The sequence below is a fragment of the Schistocerca cancellata genome, chromosome 5 (assembly GCF_023864275.1).
Source record: "Schistocerca cancellata isolate TAMUIC-IGC-003103 chromosome 5, iqSchCanc2.1, whole genome shotgun sequence".
NCBI classification, from domain to species: domain Eukaryota; kingdom Metazoa; phylum Arthropoda; class Insecta; order Orthoptera; family Acrididae; genus Schistocerca; species Schistocerca cancellata.
The window spans coordinates 102885940-102907660 of NC_064630.1; the positions used below are offsets into that span (position 1 = coordinate 102885940).

Sequence of the window (21721 nt, forward strand, 5' to 3'; positions counted from 1 at the left end):
GAGTTGTTACACTGGCTGAAAAATGGGGTTTGTAATTTGGACACTGACTACTGTAAATAATGTGGCCAACAGGTATACATTTATGTTTCACCGTTGTTTAATTTCACTTTGCACAACCCCCAATAATATACAGCTATATATGTATGGCCAGTGCACTATTATTTAAACCCTCCATAAGCCTCATTAATAGTTTGCAGACAAACCTCTACATACTGCTACAATTTTTTACTGTTCAACATCTACGAGCAATAATAACATAACCACATAGTTCACAGTTCTTGAAGAATAAACAGGTATGTATGGAGCAGACTCTCTCATTGTTTTTACACATGGCCTAATTGTTTAACACTTATTCCACACTTAAGTTGATGCATTGTTGTCATTCTAAGCAACATTGGTTACTTGCCTGAAACTTGGTCGTGGACTGGCTGTCTCATGGCCAAAATCAGGCCCTTATATATCCTTGCAATAATAGGTGCTGAAACTGTACCTTGTTTGAAGTTTGATGTTCAGAAAGTACAATTAAAACTCAAGTCATTAAATTAACTGAACACATCGAAAAATTTCGTCTTTTTAAAAGTTTCTTCTACTGCAAGGGTTAAACCGAATTATTTGTTTAAATCATGAAATTAACACATATAGTTACGCAAAAAATATTTTAAAGAAAACCTTTAATCACTTTGGAATTAATTAAAGCTTTGGTAACATGTTTTTTAGTATAGCCAAATAGATTCTTTAAGATTACTAGCATTTTGTCTTCCAAATGTTTACAATTATTATAGAATTTAAATTTGTTTATAGGTCTACAATAGAATTTAAGTTATGAAACAATAACTGATTTCACACTATAATGAAAGATACTAACCAGTAATAGTCAAAATAAATTAGAAAATCAATTACATACATAAAACTAAGAACAGAATTATATCTGGTGTTATATTCTGTAAAACTAAGGGCCAATCTTTCTCTTTTATAATAATATGGATTATACTCACTTATGTTAATCTTAATTAAGTCAAAATGAAAAAATGAATTTTAAGGAGCAGATGACAAAATAAGATGGGAATTAAAATTATCCCAGCTTGCTTCATCTCAGGTTTGTAATAGCTTATCCACCTTTCCATCTTTTCATTCATTTTAAGCCTACTCCTGCATTACTGTTATTTGATTTTGTATTTATAACCCTCTATTCACCTGACTGCAAGCCCTGTTCCTCCTGCCTCCAAACTTCACTAATTCCCACTATATCTAACTTTAACCTTTCCAGTTCCCTTTTTGAATTTTCTAACCTACCTGTCTGGTTAAGGGATATGACATTCCACACTCCAATCCATTTTGTTTCTCCTGATAACGGAGTCCTCCTGAGTCATCCCCACCCGGAGATCTGAATAGGGGACTATTTTACCTCTGGAATATTTTACCCAAGAGGACGCCATCATCATTTAACCATACATTAGAGCTGCATGTCCACGGCTTGATTTCAAGAGGTAGACACTGAAAAATTAAAAGTAGGCAAGTCCTGTAAGAACACTGCAAATGTAAGGAAATATTATTAATTTTTGAGTTAAGTGAAGGTGAACAGAATGTCACCTTATCAATGAAGATGCATTCACAGCTCTGAAGAAAGAAACAGATGAAGGATTATCCTCTTTTTGTTTCACTTGTCTTTCTTGATTTGTTATTCTGGGATTTATCAGACACTGTCCTCAATCATCATTTGTAAACAGGATTTTAACATCATGCTAGCGGTGTATGTTGAAAGATCTGCAGAGACCAGTAGATTCTTCTAAGGACATCATTAGAGATATAATATATTTCTAGTATTTAACTCTGTTTGTAGTCTCTAGTATGAGTATCTCCATGCTTAGTTTTAAATTTTCCAGAAATAATCAGTCATTAGCCTCTTGCACCCAGCATGTATTCTATGCATACTAGTATTTTATTGCACACCTCTTCCATTCATATTATTATTTTATAGCCAATAATCAAAGTGCATTTGTCATGTCTATGTCCTTGAGTTTCTGGGTGCGCACTATAACACCACTTCTTCCTAACCAGGTGTGGAGATAGTTATGGATTATTAATGAACAGCCATCTGCCCTACCAAGCACCAGACCAGGTGCAATATACTAATTCATTGGGTCGCTCAAAAATTCCATACAACTGTACCAGTCAGTATTAAAATTGGCGCAGTGGAGATTGTCTACTGCACCTATCAGTTTGGCCAAAATCAAATACAATAAGCATTATTACTATAATCATACTTGCAGCCATTCATGACTGGGACTATAATTATAAGGTCAATTTAACACCAAATCATTTATGTGTTTACTGTGATATATTAAGATGCTGTCATCAGTCATTCATTCAATATAAATATTCTTATGAAGACCTGGTTGGCTGAAAGCTCCCTTTCTGATAGTTTTCTGTTGTACCTATCTGTGACTCAGCATCTCCACAATATCATGAGTAGCAACTATCTTTTTCATAATATTGTTACATTTCAACCTGGATTTTCCATCATTGGATTTTAAGAAGTTTCTGTTTAGAAATTCTGTGTTATGCATTTCTAGAACTACACTGTGATTCACTAATAATTCATAATTGTGTAATTGCTGCAATAATTTACCTTTCATGTCAGTTTCCATTACCTTTGAGAACAGTAACATTAACTAAACTAGTCTCTAATTTTTCATTACTTTCACCATAACATTTGTAAGGGGGAAGTGCATAATTAATTAATGTATAACTAATATGCATATATGAAATTAATTACAGTAACCAAAACATTAATTAGGAATATTTAGAATGAAATCTTTGTGTTTCAGGTCTTACTTTCTACTTAGAGGTCAATGGTGTTCCAGTTTTTGCAAAGGGCAGTAACTGGATACCATCTCATGTGCTTGCAGAAATGAGTGCTGATCCGAACAGGATCAGAAATCTACTAACTGCTGCCAAGAATGCTAATATGAATATGCTACGCATATGGGGAGGAGGATTGTATGAATCTGATTTGTTCTATCAGGTATGTCTTGTAACTGAGTAACTAATTTTTTTTCTGTGCTAAGACTTTTATGTTCACTCCAGATCCATAAGACATGGCACACTTGTCACTGCATGGGTATCAATAAAAAATGTTAAACTTCAAACTGTTCCTACACAGGTCATTTGATTAATTTGTAGTTTCTTAAATAGCTGAAATACCTTCATCATCAGATAGACAGGTAAACAACTTCTTTACTGTCTCTTAGACTCCGGTGACTCTGACAGACTTAGAAATATTTGATATGTTGGAATATTAAAGATTCTGTTCAAATTTTAAGCTTGATAGGCAGTTCATGCTATTTATGCCTTTTGTCAGCTAGTGTACTACAAGTTTCTTTTGGGCTCTCTCATTTTGTAGTGCTATGAACACCATAGAATAGTTTGAAATAAACATATGTATCTCTTTGGGTTTGAACCCAATCAGCAATGCAATTCTGCAAGTGTAAATTTTATTTCACAACTTAACTTCTTCTTTCTCCTGCCATTTTATCCCCTGCATATTCATAGTTATCATATTTACTTCTGGCAAGAAGGCATTGTGATTACTGTATGGTTCAAGTTCATCATAAACATTTATCATCCAAATCAAACATCCAATTGTTTGAATTTAAGTTTAAATACTTTAAAAAATCATTCAATTATTAGAAATTTCTGATTCTTTGTATTTGCCTTTGTAAGCATTATTTAAAAATGCTATGCTTTATAAGTAAAGAGTCCTTTTACTTTGCAAAAACAATTTTCAGACAGAAATGATTTAAGTTTATTCTCAAAGAAACTTTTAATTTTTATGTTGTTTTATGCAACTAGTTAGGCTGTCCAATAATTTAACTGTTAGGTGTGAAACATTTTTCTGAGATAATGTTGTTCTAGACAAACTGATTTGGATGTTATAGGTGTTTCTCATGTTGTAACTATGTGTATTTTGTTGCAGTTTCATAGAACTGATTACAATATTGTCATTTGCAGGTAGGATAGGCTCACTGGACATATTAACCATCATTTATTGAATAAAGTATGGTCTATATCATTCTAATTTGCTCTAGTCACAAAGAAACATGAGAACTTTTCTTCTAAATAATATATAATTTTATTTACTCATAAAGCTGATGTATTAATTGTATTAAGTATACTTTAAATGTTGACAAGGCCAATTGTATCAAAATATACTGGTCAGCTGATAATAGACATTCTACACATTCTGTGTTTAAAATGTTTTGCTGGTGGCTGAATTTCCCAGAAGACTAATCCATATGTACCTAAGTAACAAAAGGAAATTTGCATAATAGAGCTACGTAACTATTAATTGACCTCCACTCCAGCAGCGCATACACAGGATAGCTTCAGAATTTCAAATTAAATAACATTTTATATACAGATACTTACCTTTCGGTATTCACAAGCAATAAGTGTGATCCTGTATATATTCTGAAGTCGTTACAGTGATATAATTCAACCTGTTTGGAGATGAGTGGCACAGGGTGTAATGCAGTCTTAGTGAAACTGCCATTATAAGCAATATCTGGAGCACCTGTCACATCTAGGTGTGTTAGGCTTACCCAAACCAGTGTGTGAGAGAACATTTATTTCTGTAATGTCTCATGGGACCACCTCGGCTTATGTTCCTTAAACCCTAACTCTCAACTGACTGAGAGAGCTCAACAGGCTAGTCCTCCAGAGCAATCACCAATTTGAAAGAAAAATGCTAACAGTAATATAGTACATGAGTACTAACTTGTTACTCCAGTAAAAGGAAATTATGAACTTTTGAGCAGCTGGTGCAGTTCTACATTCAGAAATCATTAGAAGCCATCACTACAGATGTTCAATCTCTGGAATGACAAACAAATAGAATGACTACAGTTGTCATTGAATGATAGGAGACACTTAATGCTATGAAAGGGGTTGTTACATTCTGGAACATAATGACTGTTCACACAAAGCAGGGATGGTAGCAAAAAATAATATGATTCTAGTAAATGGTGGACTCAAGAAAGTACCACATTTATGACATTATAAATATATTTGTCATTTGCTAGAGCACATTTAGGTGGATTCCTCCATTTTTCAAAACCATGTTGTCCTTGTTGTAGTCTTCAGTCTGAAAACAGGTTTGATGTAGACCTCCACACTCTACCTTGTGCAAGCCTCTTCATTGCTGTGTAACTATAACAACCTACATCCTTCTGAATCTGCTCACTGTAGACAAGCCTTGGTCTCCCCCTAAAATTTTTACTCTCCTGCACTTCTTCCAACACCAAACCGATGATTTCTTTACGTCTTAAGATATGCCCTATACCTGATCCTTTCTTTTAATCAAGTTGTGTTTTTCCCCCAATACAGTTCAGTACCTACTAATTTGTTACCTAATCAACTGATCTTAAATTTAATAGTATCCTACAGAATCACATTTTAGAAGCTTCTATTTTCTTCTTGTATGAACTGTTCACCATCCACATTTTACTTGCATACAAGCCTATACTCCAGACAGTGACCTTCTAAAAGCCTTCAACACTTGAATTTAAGTTTGATGTTAACAGACTTCCATTTTTCAGAAACACTTTTCATGTTTTTGCCAGCTTGCACTTTGCATTCTCTATGGTTCAGCCTTTGTCAGGTATTTTGCTGCCAAAACAGTAATACTCATCTGCTACTTTCAATGTTTCATTTCCTAATTTAATTCCCTCAGCATTCCCTGATTTAATTCTACTACATCCCAGTATCCTTGTTTTATTTCATTGATATACATATTATAACTAGTAACATCTATTTTTAAAAGGGTAAATGGTCTAGGATAGTATCATGAAAGAAGTTACTTTAATTTAATGGGATATGCTGCAAGTAGTGATCAGTGTAGATTCATAGGAAGTACTGGGGAAGGTAGGATACAAAAGAACAGTGAAATGGTTTGATGAGGAGTGCTCACTGATAATCCAAGAGAGAAGTGAAGCAAGACAAAGAATGCTGCAAAAGAAATCAAGACTAGCAGCAGATGACTACAGAGAGAACAAGAAAAGGGCAGATACATTTTGTAGGGTGGAGAAAAGGTAGTATGAAAGGAAGAAGGCAGAGCAGTTGAATGAAATGAGGGAAATAATGGGATATGGAAGCTATACAAAAGATCTAGAGAACTGAAGAAATGATTCCACATGACAGCAATCATCTATAAAGATAAACCCAAGAATAAAGATGGAAACCTAGTTGGAGATTTAAAAAAAAAAGCTTTGGGAAGATGGAAAGAGTATTTTACTAATTTACTCAATGTAATGGGGAGAGGTGACAGGCAGGAGATCTTGAATGTGGAAGAAAGGAACCAGATTTGGAATTAGAATTAGAAGCACAGGAAGAGGAAGTCAAACCACTGGAGTTAGAGAAAGTGAAGAATGCTATAAGAAACTTAAAGAATAACAAATCAGCAGAAAAGAGAAGTAAAGAGGCCAAATTTTTAAAATTTTAGGGGGAAAATATCAAGGTGGTTGTTAATAAAGGGAATATGGATTAAGGGAGCAACACCTAAGGGCTGGAATGTGGGAATGATCTGCTTATTACATAAGAAAGATGATAAATCAGAGTGCAGCAATCACTGGGGGATTACTTACTTAGATACAACATATAATATGTTTATTTCAATGAAAACAATCAGTTTTTTAAATATTATGTAACTGAGCCAATAAAAAATGTACTCACCAAGTGGCAGCAAGAGAGCACACTTGTAAAGTTACTGAAATTTGCAAGCTTTAGATGCCAGTGGCTCCTTCTATTGGCAGAAGGGTTGCAAGGGAAGGAAGAGCAGTGAAGGAAAAGGACTGGAAAGGTTTAGGAAATGTGGAGAATTTGAAAATGTCACTCAGAGCCCCCAGTCAGGGGAGACTGACCAAATGGGTCAAAGAGGAAAGACTGATTGCAGATTTCACTACTTTTATATGTGTGTTCTGATGCCAACACTTGGTGAGTAGAGGGTGTTTAGTAAGATTTTAGTTCCTCAGGTAGAATGCTGGGTGGAAAGGATACTGGGAGATTATCAGGCTGGATTTAGGAGAAACAGGTGCACAGTGATCCAGATATTTTCATTAAGACAAATCCTTGAGAAATTTTATGAATATGAGAAGCAAGGAATGACAGCACTTGAAAGGGCTGTTAAGCTGTACTAGGAGAAGTGGTGTAGAAGTTAGTACTGGAAGCAAATATAGACAAAACATAGTGTGTGGTGATGAGAGATCCTGGTTGGGATAGCAGAGTGGCTTGAATAAAAATAAATGGGAAAGAATATCAAAGAGTAGAAGAGCTTAAATATGAGGGTTAATAGAAAATAAGGCACCACATTTTTTTTCTTTGTTGAAAACAGTGCCATGAATGCAAAACATTACATGCATGTTATTTGAAGCCTCCTGAGTGCACCAAGTTTCTGTCACTTCCAACAGATAGCATAGCTGCAGGACAGTTTCAAAATGGCATCTGTAGATGATTTATGTTACAAGCAATGTGTCATAACTGAACTTCTCACTGCAGAGAAAGAATCTGTAGGGAACATTCACAAACACTTGTGCAAAGTCTATGGAGCATCTGCTGTTGACAGAAGTACAGTTGGTCGCTGGGCACTGAGGGTGAGGTCATCAGAAGGCGGTTCAGCAGAGCTCCATGATTTGCAATAGTTGGGGAGACCATCCACAGCTGTTGCACCTGACAGCCCTGACCTAGCCCCTTTGGATTTTTACTTGTTTGGCCCATTAAGGAATGCCATTTGTGGAAGACATTTTGATGATGATAAGGTGATTCACACAGTGAAGCACTGGCTCTGCCACCAGGACAAGGATTGGTACCGACAGGGCATACATGCCCTTGTTTCGTGCTGGAGGAAGGCTGTAGAACAGTAGGGAGATTACATAAAAAATAGGATGTGGAGATAAAACACCATTCTTTCGTGTGTGTAATTCTCATTAAGTTCAATAAAGAATTGTTGAAGAAAAAAATGCAGTGCATTTCTTTCTGGGCAACCCCCATATCTAAGTTCAATAATAACAGAAGATAATAGCACAGCAGTAGAAGTTCAAGAAAGGATAGCAAGTGGAAAACAAAGCTATTACTCCTTTTAGAATACACTGAAGTCCAGAAACGTTAGTAGGAATACAAAAATCAAAATATATTTGACTACACTAAAACCACAGTAATGTATGGATCAGAAAGTTGGGTGGTATCTACTTTAGTATATGCACAGGCATGACAGCACTACTTCACTACATGATCTGTGCAGATATTTTGTGGGGAAGTGGTAGCTCAGTAATTCCCAGGGAACAGAACCCCAGGAGAGGGAAATGAACTCACTATGTCAGTCAATGTACAGGACGCAGAGAGTCTGAAACACGGGAAGAACTCATCAGTCTGTGGCTGGCATGAATGGCTAATGGCTAAGCACTTGTCTCAGCCTACAGTACAATAGGCTGGGTGAGGTCCATGGTGGATGAGCTCCAAAGAAAGCACTGACCTGCCCAGCCTACTACCACCTGCAGGTAAACACCTACACGAGTTGGTCTGCCCATTCTATATATTTAGAGTGGACTCCATTGCAGTTTTCACATTATCCTGCTGCATTACCCATGCCACCTCATCTGTCTCCATCAGGATTTCCACTGGTGGGGATACTAAAACTCTAAAGAAAGAAGGCTCGTTATTGAGGTGGGAGAGGAAGATCTTTAGAAAGATATTTGGGGCAATGAGGAAGGAATAAATATGGAAAACAAAGACAAACACAGAACTTCAAACACTTCTTGGACAGATAAATGTTATAATGAATATCAAGTAAGAAAAAAATAAGATGAACGGGTCATGTACAGAGAATTTGAGAATCCCAGAGTGTCAAGAAAGTATTTATAGGACATCCTGAGGGAAGAGGAAGAAGAGGAAGACCCAGGAAAAGGTGCCTTGAGGATATGGGGGGTGACGTCAAAGCAATGAGAGCTAGGAATTGAAGAATGGAAGTGATGGACAGGGAAGAATGGAGGCAGGTGGCTAATGAGGCTATGGCTCTCCAAGGACAGTAAGCATCAGCCAATAAGTCACTAAGTTATTGATGTTTATCGAGTCCAGTGGCCCAAAGATTTCTTAGCCAAGCTGCTTGATGGTGAGCATTTCTAAATGGCTACATTTGTGATAAACTGGATTTTTCAATGTCCTGTCAATAAATAAAAGCACAGCTCTTGTATACATTAGAATGAACCTACTTGTTATCAGCCCATGCAGTATTACTTTCATGTACACTTGCTGGGACTTGGTAGACCATATGTCAAAAATTACTACATGCTATCACTTACTGAAGTATATAGATTTGTATTTTCATCTGTCAGGTTACCATCTGGTTGTGATTCTGAAAGTTTAAGTCCATGTTATCATGGTATCAGTAAAACAAATCATAATTTTAACACCTAGGTTTACTTCATTTTCATTATGCATAATATGGATGACACAATTACTTTGATCAACTTCAGTAAGCACTACAAAAAGGATAGATTGCTACTTACCATATAGAGGAAATGTTGAGTCACAGACAGGCGAAACAAAGAGACTGTTATATATTTAGGTTTTTAGCAAAAGGCCTTCTTCTAAAGTAGAAAACACATACACAAACACATCCCGCAAACAAAACCACTGTCTCTGGCCAGTGAGGCTGGACAGCAGCCAGAGACAGGGGTCATGTAAGTGAGAGTTGTGCTCATGTCAATGTATTTGTTAAGTTAGAAGAAGTCCTTTTGGCCAGAAGCTTAAATGTGCAGCAGTCTTTTTGTCGTGCCTGTGTGTGACTCAGTGTCACCTCTATAAGATGGGTATCAATCACTCCTTTTCACAATACTGTCACTATTCCAGCCTGAATTTTCCATTGTTGAGTAAGTACTAAATAATGTATAGAATTTTTTATCAGTATCCTATTCTCAATTTGATAACTAATCTAAAATTTTGAAAACAAAATTTACTGCTTCTATTTTTCAATGTGTTCCATTAATATCTCAATACTACTTAGTGAACATTTTTCTGCCCCTCCTGCCACTATGCTTCTCCCAAACAGCATCTACAATTGTTAGCTGATGCCTAGTTTCATTAATGCATGTGTTTCTCCTCTTTTTTCTTTACAATTTAGTTTTTAGTACCGACCTGTCTAATAACTCTTTTTCAGATCGCTGATGAAATGGGAATAATGATATGGCATGATTTCATGTTTGCCTGTAATATGTACCCAACAAACCCAATGTTCCTGGATAATGTTGCAGCTGAAATTACTGAGCAAATTGTACGGTTAATGCATCACCCAAGCATTGTTGTTTGGGCTGGCAACAATGAAAATGAAGGTGCACTCAGGGATAACTGGTAAAACTGTTTTTCTTTTGTAGAAACTCAAAAGTAATAAATTAAATGCTCAATTGTCTCACTTGTTCTAGTGTTTTAGAAAAGTTACTTATTTTTCATTTAAAACTCTCTCTCTCTATCTCTGTTCACTTCAAGAAAAAGTATCTCTTGTTTATACTTGATTTATATATTATTACTTGACAGTATTGTACATTGCTACAATGCGAAGTATTTATTCTGTGAAAACAGGTGGTAATTTATCTGAGTCTATGAGTGAGTTTGTTGTAAAGAGACGTCTATTTTTACTGTAAACACAAATAACTATTGTTCTTTGGGAAATATCAATGTGTTTGTAAAGGTAATAAGTGAGCAGTAAGATATCTACATATATGTATTTACCACTGTGAAATGTCGTGTACTTCCCAGTGATTGTTTCCCATGAGTAAAACAATCCAATGACCATTCATTTAGCCTTTTTTGAATAAATTCAGTAGCCACTGCTAATCCTGGTTGATGTACTTGAGCAATGGTGGTATTCTAAGACAGGATACAAAGGTGTTTTGTGAGAAGTCTCCTTTGCATACTGATTACATTTATTTTATTTATTTATTTTTTTTTTCAGATTTTGTTTCCCTAGTATCCCACCAGTGAACCAAAATCTGCAAATGACCCTGTGAAATTATTACATATAATATACCTACAAATTGATAAACCCAGATATTTTTATTAGTTGCCTTATTCCAACTGTTAACTCATTGATGTAGTTATAGGATACCACATGTTTCCATTGAAATGCACAATTTTATATTTCTGAACATTTAGAGCAATTTGCCAATCTCTTCACCATTACAGAATCATACTAAGGTGTGATTAAATATTTGCACAGCTCTTTTCAGATATCACCTCATTATCAAGAACTAACTTGCCTACAAAAAGTTTGGGTTACCACTATGGTCATCTATCAGGCATGTAGCGGCTAATGAAATATAAAATTAGTCATCATGTTTTGTAGATTGTTATCATGATGGAGAGCTTACAGAAGTTGCTTGTTAACAAAATGAAAGTGCATTAATAATGTTCTATTTCAATAGCTACATACTGACACTGATATTTGTCACAGAACAAGAGCTACTACTACAAAGTAAGAATATAAACTGGTTTACTGTTGCTATTGCTGCTTGCTAAGGAGTTAAAAAATTCTTCAGTCTGTGAACCTAGATAGTCAGATAATTAGTGGGAGAAATGGCTAGAGAAGCATAAAAATGTATTCTTTGTAGTGATTCTCAGTTTCTTTCTTTATGTTAGATGGGCCTTTTATAAGACTTGTACACCAGATTAAAGAGCCCCACTCTGAAACCTAGGCAAAGAGTCCAATTATAAATGTGAATTGTTTTTCTCTTTTACCAGCAGTTACATCATTCACAGTTCATCTGAAAGTGATTTATGTTATTAAGAAAAATCAATACAATTAAGAACTAAATAATTTCTTTTAGTTGAAAATAGACTGTGATTGTCGTTGGTATGATTAATGGCTTGGATATGATCAGTATCTATTTATGCATGTGTGTTTTATTTCTCTAAATGTTTCTTGAATATTTTTCATCAGAACATTGTGTTATCTACTTTGTAGTACACTTTCATGCTGCTGAAGTGCCACGATTACCTTTCTCAGTTTGAATTAGTGACAGTTGCAAACAATCAGAGTGATCCAGTCCATGAAGAGCAGCAGGATCTAGTGACCTCTTGGATCAATGGTATATTTCTTATTGTATAGCTGAATGCAGGTAAAGATGGGTAGGGACTGTGTGTGGATGCAGAAGGGACTGGTGTTTGTCCAGAAACACTTGATAGCTACAAAGGCCACATCTGATAGACTACAGGCTGCTGCCTGGAGCTTAAGTGGCAATGAGGCACCTGTAATGAAAGTTGTGATAACTCTGCTGCCTCTAGCTTCACCTGGAATGTGTAACATAGCAATGCCTTTCAATATGCCTAAGCTGGCCAGTTCAAATTTGCTTGAAAATGAATAACTAACTGTGGTATGGGATTAAATCTCTGCTTGAAAAGTAAATTTAGGTGCTGGATGTGTGGCAGCCCCCTCACACCTTAACAATAGGTTTAAGGTCTTGACCATTTCTGAGTGTACATATGAACTAGCACACGATAGATCATCTGCTGGGACTGTGATTGATCTCCCTGAAAGGTCCTGACGAGCACCAATGATGGATTTGCTGTTACTGTGACCTGCAATGTTAGGTGGGTGATGAAGTCATTAAGGAAAACAGTGCAAGTTAGGAAGGAAGGCCATTGTCCAACTGGAATGTTTGCTGGGGCAGTGCTTGAGTCCAGTGGGTGCAGCTAACTGCAGATTGTGGCTCATGTCAACATTAATTATGTCTGCCACCTTGGTTTATAGACCATCCTTCATTCGTAAAGGGAGTTGTCGCCATTAGTGAAGGCAGATACCAATACATGAGTGCACTGTTACAAGCGATATGTCATGGAACAGTCACGTAGGCTCAGATGTATGTAAAGCATTGGGTTCAGTAGTAGATATTAGGAAAATGCAATCAGTCTGTAAAGAAGAACACATTCTTAAATACTTTTGCATGCATTATAATTAGTTTAATTTTGTCTTCTCAATCACTTTAAGCATAATAGGTGGGACGTTGTAGTATATTCTTCACTTAAAAACACTTCAAAACACTCATTCAGATCCTAGAATATTGCTCAAGTGTGTGGTGTCTGTACTAAATACAACTAACAGGGGCCATTATTGGTTTGTTTGATCCATGGGAGAGAACCATGGAGGTAACGGAAATTATGAATTGGCAGACACTGTACATTTGAAGAGAAACACAGACTGCCCTGTGAAAGAATACTTACACTGTTTCAAGAACAAACTTTAAGTGAAGAATATACTACAACGTCCCACCTATTATGCTTAAAGTGATTGAGAAGACAAAATTAAACTAATTATAATGCATGCAAAAGTATTTAAGAATGTGTTCTTCTTGCACTCCACATCCTAATGGAATGAGAGTAGGACTGGTACAATGGAAAGTAACCTTCTCTTCACAATGGTTTCCAGAGTATTGCTAAATATATATATGTGACCATACAGTTGGAGGCTGACCCAGCACTTTGCTGCATTATTCCCAGAACTCATTGCAGACTTTTGGTTTAAAGATGAAGGGGAGATTAAACCAGGAGCACAGATGATTTGGTGATGATCTTGAATGCAGTTTTATTTATCTTTGCTATTGAGTAGAGGATTGTAGGACCTCCTTTAATATATCAGGCAGACACTACACACAGGAGCAAATACTGCAGTAGCAGTATATGTATGACATGCACATATTGATTTTTTACCATGTAGGTTCCCCTCCACATTTTGATAAAAATTAAAAGTTGATTTTGAAGAGGAAGAATGTTGGCTCCATTAACTATAAATGTTGTGCTGAAACCAGTTAAGTTCATCACATCATATTTTGCTACCATAAATTGAGGATCTATAACAACTAAAGATCAATATAGGATAATAGATTTCACAGGGGACCAACTAATTTGACTAATTCCAAACCTTGGTCGTGTATCAAATGAAGAAGTTATGGTGCAATATGTAAATTTGATTAAATGACTGATTTCAAAAGTAGTGTTCATTCGAGCAATGCTACAGGAAAGAAATATTATGTTTTACACATACAACTATAGTTCAAATGCATCAGGTATCTCAGTAGTAATAAAATACTATATTCTCCATAACTTCAGAAATATTAAAGGCTCACAGAATCTAAGTTCAGTTTTGGAATCACCATGAAAATTCCTTTGTGATGAAACATTTTACACATCATTTCAGTCATTTGAAAGTTTGTAAAAATTACATTTCTTTTATTTTGCTAAGACGTCAAAACATGTTGTGGAACAAGTAGTTGATTCAGATGTGGTTACTACCACATAAATACACACTAGACTAATTTAAGAGATAAAGCAAAAACTCTTTTATGCTAAAATGTGAAGTATACATCTATACTTTGTTTTTTAACCTGACATTCCTTAAACTAGTGGGGAGAGGCATATAATATATACGCTATGTGATCAGAAGTACCCGGGCAGCTGGCTGAAAATGACTTACAAGTTCATGGTGCCCTCCATCAGTAATGTTGGAATTCAATATGGTGTTGCCCCACCCTTAGCCTTGATGACAGCTTCAACTCTCGTAGGCATACAGTCAATCAGGCGTTGGAAGGTTCTTGGGGGATGGCAGTCCATTCTTCATGGAGTGCTGCACTGAGGAAAGGTATCGATGTCAATCAGTGAGCCCCGAAACAAAGTCGGCATTCCTAAACTGGCCAAAGGTGTTCTATAGGATTCAGGTCAGTCCATTACAGGGATGTTATTGTTGTGTAACGACTATACCACAGGCTATGCATTATGAACAGATAGATTTATCATAAGAATCTTATGAAATGTAATTCACGTATGGATGAAGTAGCTTACTAAAACCCTTATTCACTCATTACTGAAGTATTTGCCCTCTGTCTGGGACCATTTCCAGGTTCTATTGATTGAGGAAATAGTGAAGATCCAAAGAAGAGTAGTATGTTTCACTCTGGGGTCCATGAGTAATGATGAAAGCATCAAGGAGATGCTCTTTCTATTATTGGGACAGAAGCTATAAGAGAGGTGATGTGAATCACAGAGAAGTTTACCATCAATGTATATCACTATAAGAGTTAACCACTATATTGCTTCTGCCCACACATGCCTCACGGAAAGATTCTGAATATAAAATTAGAGAGATCTGGACTCATACAGAGGCTTACCAACAGCTGTGACTGTAACAGGAAAGGGAGTAGTTGTGATAGTGTACCTACACAAAGCATCATGTGCCTCACATCTTCAGGTTGTTTGCAGACTATATGCAGATTTGGATATTCTGCAATACTCAGTTACTGCCCTCTTCTTTTTTTTATTTTGGGTGTCATTGATCATATAGCATAGTGTTTTAAGATTGGTGTTTACACCCTTGGTACATTGGTTTTTTATGCTTAGGCTGTGGTCTAATGATTATTTTTGTCACTGGCATTTTGTATCCTACTGTTGAAGACTTTCTTAGAGGCAATGCAAATGCAGGTAGTAGTTTCTATAATTTGGAATGATTTAAAAGTGAATTAATGTACATAGTATTTGCCCAGGTAGCTGAAACAGTTTAGTAGTGGGAATGTCATAAAATTGTAATGTTTGCTGATAACATGAGCATACTGATCAGTTGCTGAAACTCAGCCAAGTAACAAGGCAGATTACAGATGAAGATGTTTACAAGTGGTCCACAATAGTTTGTATCCAAGTGCATTAATTCCTTGGTTGTTGTCCCTAACAACAAAAATCTTTGTCAATTGAACTGTGAAAGACACAACTACAATACAAGAAAAAGTTATTGATATGTAGAATCTGTCTGCTTGCCTGTACTTCAGAGTGAGGTTTGCATTCTGGTGCAAAGCTTAAAACAATATGCTCTCTGACATAAAATTTTAAAAAAATTGAATATTTATATAAATAAAAACAAGAATTAAAAACATACATTAATAACTACTAATTTTGTAGACTACCTCGTTATCTAAATTCCATGACTGTGGATTCCTTTAGCTACATGATAAATAGCAGTGCTCAGTAACTGATTAATTCATTCATTCATTGTGAACAATTATTTATTCTTACAGCACATAGACAAATATTGTTCTGTCATAAATAACCTCATTTTTCTCATATTTTTCTTGTGCCTTTGTCTGCATCTGCACATGGTTGGCATGGTTATTAATGGATTTGGCATGGTTAACTGACAGGGTGGCTGGATGCCCTTCTTGTTGCCACCCAGTTAACCCTCGGATAGTATGTGTGTACCCCATATTGTCTGCATGTTGTATGATTCTTGTGAAAGTGTGCAAATGTTTTCCAAATTATGTAGCTGAGAAGTTACTCATTTACTAGCCTGATATTCACATAGTTGGATGTGAGAAACCACCTAAAAAGCACATCCAGGTCAGCCAGCACACCATCCCTCATTCTTAATCTGCTGGGCATATTTGATCCAGGGCCAGTCCGCCTCCCTATCCTGGAAGTGCTGCTGTAAGACACTCGGCCAACTGGGTGGGTTCCATGATAAATAAAATGTGGTAATGTAGACAGTAAGCCAGTAATGGGAGATAAAAAGCATCTACTTTATGTAAATTGACAGACATCACTCTTTTTCAAACTTGCAGTATTCTGTTAATCTTACTATGTGTAGTTTACCTTGATCAACCACAAATGGTTTGAAGCACCTTAATGGTAGACAGTCATTAACATAGTTTCTTGTATCAACTGTGCTTTGTTAATATATATCTTGACTCATTCAATATTCCTAAATTTTCTCCTTGATGTTGAGACAGAAGAAATGTAGTAAGTGAATATATTTTTGTGCATGTAGTTAGATGTTTAACTACAATCTTTTTAATCTAAATAGAGTAAAATTGAATTTCATTTATTAATATCACATGAGAAGACACCTGTTGTTGATAGCCAGTAGCCAATATTGGATACAGATAACAAACTAAAACTCCAGAAATTTTAAAGAAATTAAAAGAATATATTACTAGTTCTTTTCTATAAACCCCTGTTAACAGTCTGAGAAAGTACATTAAATACACCTCAGCTACACAGAAAATATAAATTTCATTTTTTATTTACCTCTATATGATTATTCTGCAATTCACAATTGAGTGTCTGACAGAGTGTTTGTTGAGTCACCTTCAAGTCACTTCTCTACACTTCCACTCTCAAACAGCATCTAGGAAAAACAAACAATTAAATCTTTCATACAAGCTCTGATTTCTCTTATTTTATTATGATGGTTACTTCTCCCCATGTAGGTGGTTGCTAACAAAATATTTTCATACACTAGAGAGAAAGTTGGTGATCAAAATTTCATGAGAAGGTCCTGCTGCAGCAAAAATAAATTTGTTTGTGATGGGCAGAGGGTGTGCAGACAATAGGTTACCATAGGTTGAGGCCTGGATGCAGCAAAGAGTGTGTTGTAAAGATATCAGCAGCACAGTTCAGAAAAGTTGGTGATGGAAGGGAGGATCCAGATGGCTCGAGTAGTGAAGCAGCCATTGAAATCAAGCACGTTGTGTCACCTGCGTCTTGTGTAAGAGAGTAGTCTACTTTTCTCTTGGCCATAGTTTGGCTATGGCCGCTCACCCTGACAGACAGCTTGTTGGTAGTCATACCAATATAAAAGCTGTGCAATGATTGCAGAAGAGCTGGTATATGATGTGGCTACTTTCACAGGTGGCCCAGCTTATGATGGGGTAGGATTAGCCTGTCGTAGGAATGGAGCTGGAGGTGCTGGATGGGTGGACTGGGCAGGACTTGCACCTGTTTCTTCCACAGGGATGTGATCCCTGTTGCAAGTGGTTGGGATTGGGAGTGGCGTAGGGATGGATTATTATGTTGTGGAGGTTGGTCGCGGAACAGAACACCACTTTATGAGGTATAGGAAGGATCTTGGGTAAGAGGTCCCTCATTTCAGGGTATGATGATAGATAATCAAAGCCCTAACAAAGGATGTGGTTCAGTTCATCAGTTCATCCAGTCTGGAGTGGTATTGGGGACAAAGGAGCCACTCGTTTGTAACAAGTTCTTGGGGGGGGGGGGGGGGGAGTGGGAAGATTGGGGCTATGTGGGGAAATAGCACAGGAGATCTGTTTGCGGACAAGGTCTGGGAAATAGTGACTGTCTTTGAAGGCCTTGGTGAGACCCTCAGCATAGTAGGCAAGGGAGTTCTTGTCACTGCAGATGTGCCAACCCCAAGTAGCCAGGCTGTATGGGAGGGATTGTTTGGTATGGAAATGATGACAGCTGTTGACATGCTGGAACTGTTGGTGGTCAATGGGTTTAACGTGGACAAAGATGTGGATGGATCCATTAGAGAGGAAAAAGTCAACATTCAGGAAAGTGGCATGCTGGCTGAGGAGTATCAGGTGAAGTGGAGGTTGTGGAGGAATAAGGATAGAGTGTGTTGGGCCTGAACCCAGATCATGAAGATATCATCAATGAACCTGAACCAGACGATGGGTTTGGCATTTTGGGTGGCTGTGAAGGTCTTCTCTAGAAGGCCCATAAACAGGGTTCCATGCAGGTGGCCACGTCTGTGTTGTGGATTTGTTTGTATACCTTCCCTTCAAAAATGAAGCAGTTGTGTTAGGATAAAGTTAGTAAGATGTATGAGGGATGAGAAGTGTGTTTGGAATCTGAAGGACATTGGGAAAGATAGTGTTCAAAAACAGGAAGACCATGGACATGAGGGATGTTGGTGTATATGGAAGTGTCATCAAGTGGGTGATAGGTAGGTATCATGAAGGATTGTGGAGAACTGATGAAGGAAGAGACTGGTATCTTTGATGTGGGAGGCTAGATTATAGGAAATTGGTTGAAGGTCAAAATATTTTCAGTGGGGGCACAATAACCAGCTACAGTGGGACATCCAGGATTGTTGGGTTTGTGGATTCTGGTGAGCATGTAGAAGAAGGGGGTGTAGGTTCCACAGGGGTAGGGAGGGAAATGGCTTCAGGAGACAGGTTCTGGGGAACACTTAAGGCTTTAAAGCAGGGATTAGAGGTTATGTTGGACTTCTGGGATGCATAACTTTTGTAGAGTTTATAGATGGAAGAGTCAGGTGATTGGCAGAAGCCTTCCACAGGTATTCTGAGGAAAGGACCTGGGCAGGATGGTGTGGCCAAGTTGGAGATAAGTAATTCCTGGAAGATGACCTTGGGGGTAGTTAGGTGGGAGGGGGAGGGGGATCATGGTTGAATGGTGATATGAACTGGAAGAAGCAGGGTTCAGTGGGGGGATTAGGTTCAAGGGATTGGTGGCAATAAGATGGTTCCATTGCAGGAATTAGGAGAATGACATAGATCCTTGAGAAGTCCAGCATGGTTAAATTTGGGTGCAGGGCTTAAGGTGAGGCCTTTGTATAGGACTGAAGGTATGTGAGGCTGTGGAAAAGGAAATGAAGTCCAACAACAGTGTTACAGGTATGATTTGGCTACAACTTTTTAAGAGTTTAGATAGGGGGTTTTGGTGGTTGTGACAAGTTGAAAAGGTGAGCTAGGCAGAGTATAGGTGCTATGAGGGGTTGACGAGGAGAGACACTGTGGGTAGGATAGGTGTTGGATAGTGGTGCCATGATGGGGCAGTGGGATTCCAGCAGAGTGGATAACTTATGGAGATGGTACTTGGAATGCTCCTCCAGTTGCTGGTGAGCCAGAGATTCAGTTTCAAAGATGTGGTGTATGTAGCAGGGATTTCCCAGTAGCAGTATCTTGGTGCAGGGAACAGAGGTGGTTCTGGGATGCCTGTGCCTTAGAGACATGTTTTTAGGTTTGTGAGGGCCACAGACTGCTTTTTTAAATAGATGGATTTTCCATTTATTTTTGTGCTTTTGAATGTTGCAGTATTCAGTCTAGCTACAACAACCTTGTGGTAACTAATTCCTGTATCTGTCATGATGCTCCATATTTGTCCAAGATTATTTGTTGCTAAGGGGTCAAGTATGTTTTCACAACCATTTACACTTTGAGTGGTTTCTTGGGCTAATTATTCAAAATAATTTTTGGAGAAAGCATGTAGTATGAATTCAGATTATGTTTTATGCCTACCACTGACTGTAAACATATACTTTTGCCAACATATCAAGGGTAGATTGAAGTAAGCATCAACTACAATTGTATGAGAGGCATACCTGTTTGAAAAGCAAGACTCTAATTCAGCAACTGCATCATCCAAGTCAGGGAGTCGGTAAACAGAATCAGTTATTAATTTATTCTGCTTGCCATTTATAATTTCTACCCATACTAACCCACTAGAACTATCTACTTCAATTTCACTACAAGGTAAAATACTTCTGGCAGAAATAAACACTCCTTCACCAACTATACTTAATCTATCCTTTCTGAACATGGCTAGGTCCTTTGTAAAAATTTGAGCTGAACTTATTTCTGGCTTTAGCCAGCTTTCTGTTCCTATAATGATATGAGATTCAAATTTTTCTATTAGTGGTTGGAGCTCTGGTTCTTTCCCAACATAGCTATGACAGTTTACAACAAAAGTATTGATTGTTGCTACTTCCACCTTCTTTCATTGTTTGTCCTGCACCCTTTGTAACTGAAGCCCTTTCTGCACTTTCCAGAGACGCTCAAACCTAAAAAAACTGCCCTGTCACCTCCACACAGCCCCTGCTACCAATGTAACCACTTTCTGTGTGTAGTGAACCCCTGACCTGTTTAACGAAACCCAGAAACCACCACCAAGTGGTGCAAATCAAGAAATCTGCAACCTACATTGTCACAGAACTGCATGAGTCTCTGATTCAGACCCACCCCCCAGTTCTGTACCACAGTCAGTTCCGTCAACAATGCCACAAATGGTGAACCCCTGCTTCATCTTGCAAGCAAGACTGGCTGTCTTTACCACTTCAGTTAGCCAACCTAAACCAGAGAGGGTCCAAAGTGACGCACATCATTAGTACCAACATGAGCCCCAACCAGCAGTTGGCTGCACCCTGTGAAATCAGTACACATGCCAATTGGTAGGTTGTTATAGACTGCCAGTAGGATTTGAACAAAAGATAAAGTATCTGATTGTCTGTTACTTGTATAGCAAAATTTTGAAATTTCATTCTTTTTCAGTTAGTGAAGTATGGAAAGTACATTTGAGTAATAGCTTAAATCTTAACTAGGCACAATCCAATTTGAGTCATTATGTCATTGTCTCCCTCAACCTTTGAACTGACTTAATCATCCACAGTTTACATGAATTTGTAACTACAATTCAGTATGTCATGTTTCCCCTATAAAAGATGTGCAGGAAGCAATAAGTTACATGAGAAATCGTAGCACTGACTGGATTTTGTAAAGAGAGACCTTGTGAAACACAGCCCACCTCAGGAAAACATGCAGCAATACAGCTCACTCTGTTTGTCCATGAACTCCAGAGTACCATAGACAAAGGTGCCTTGGATAATGCCATGTTCCTGAGCTTCTGGAAGGCATTCAGTGCAGTTCCATGTTGTCAAAATACAAGCTTTCAGAGCATCTGGACAAATTTATGACTGGATTTAGAACTTTCTAGGAGAAATGTTGTTCTTAATTAGATTAAATAGAAATATGAAAAAAAAAAAATATTTCTGGAATACCCAAGGGACTGTTATAGGAGATCCTTGTCCAGACTGTGAAGGCCCAAAGGACATCTACCCACTGCCATGTCTTCATCTGCCTTTCAGCACCATGTGGAAGCAGTA

General features: G+C 37.4%; 1 protein-coding gene across 1 annotated transcript in view; it reads left to right on the top strand.

The window, feature by feature from the left end:
• LOC126188176 (beta-mannosidase-like) overlaps positions 1-21721 on the top strand; it is a 317638-nt gene that overhangs the window by 201706 nt on the left and 94211 nt on the right. The window contains exons 7-8 of the mRNA XM_049929697.1: positions 2829-3025; positions 10208-10398. Of these exons, the coding sequence (XP_049785654.1) occupies positions 2829-3025; positions 10208-10398 (388 nt within the window). The remainder of the gene's footprint in view (positions 1-2828; positions 3026-10207; positions 10399-21721) is intronic.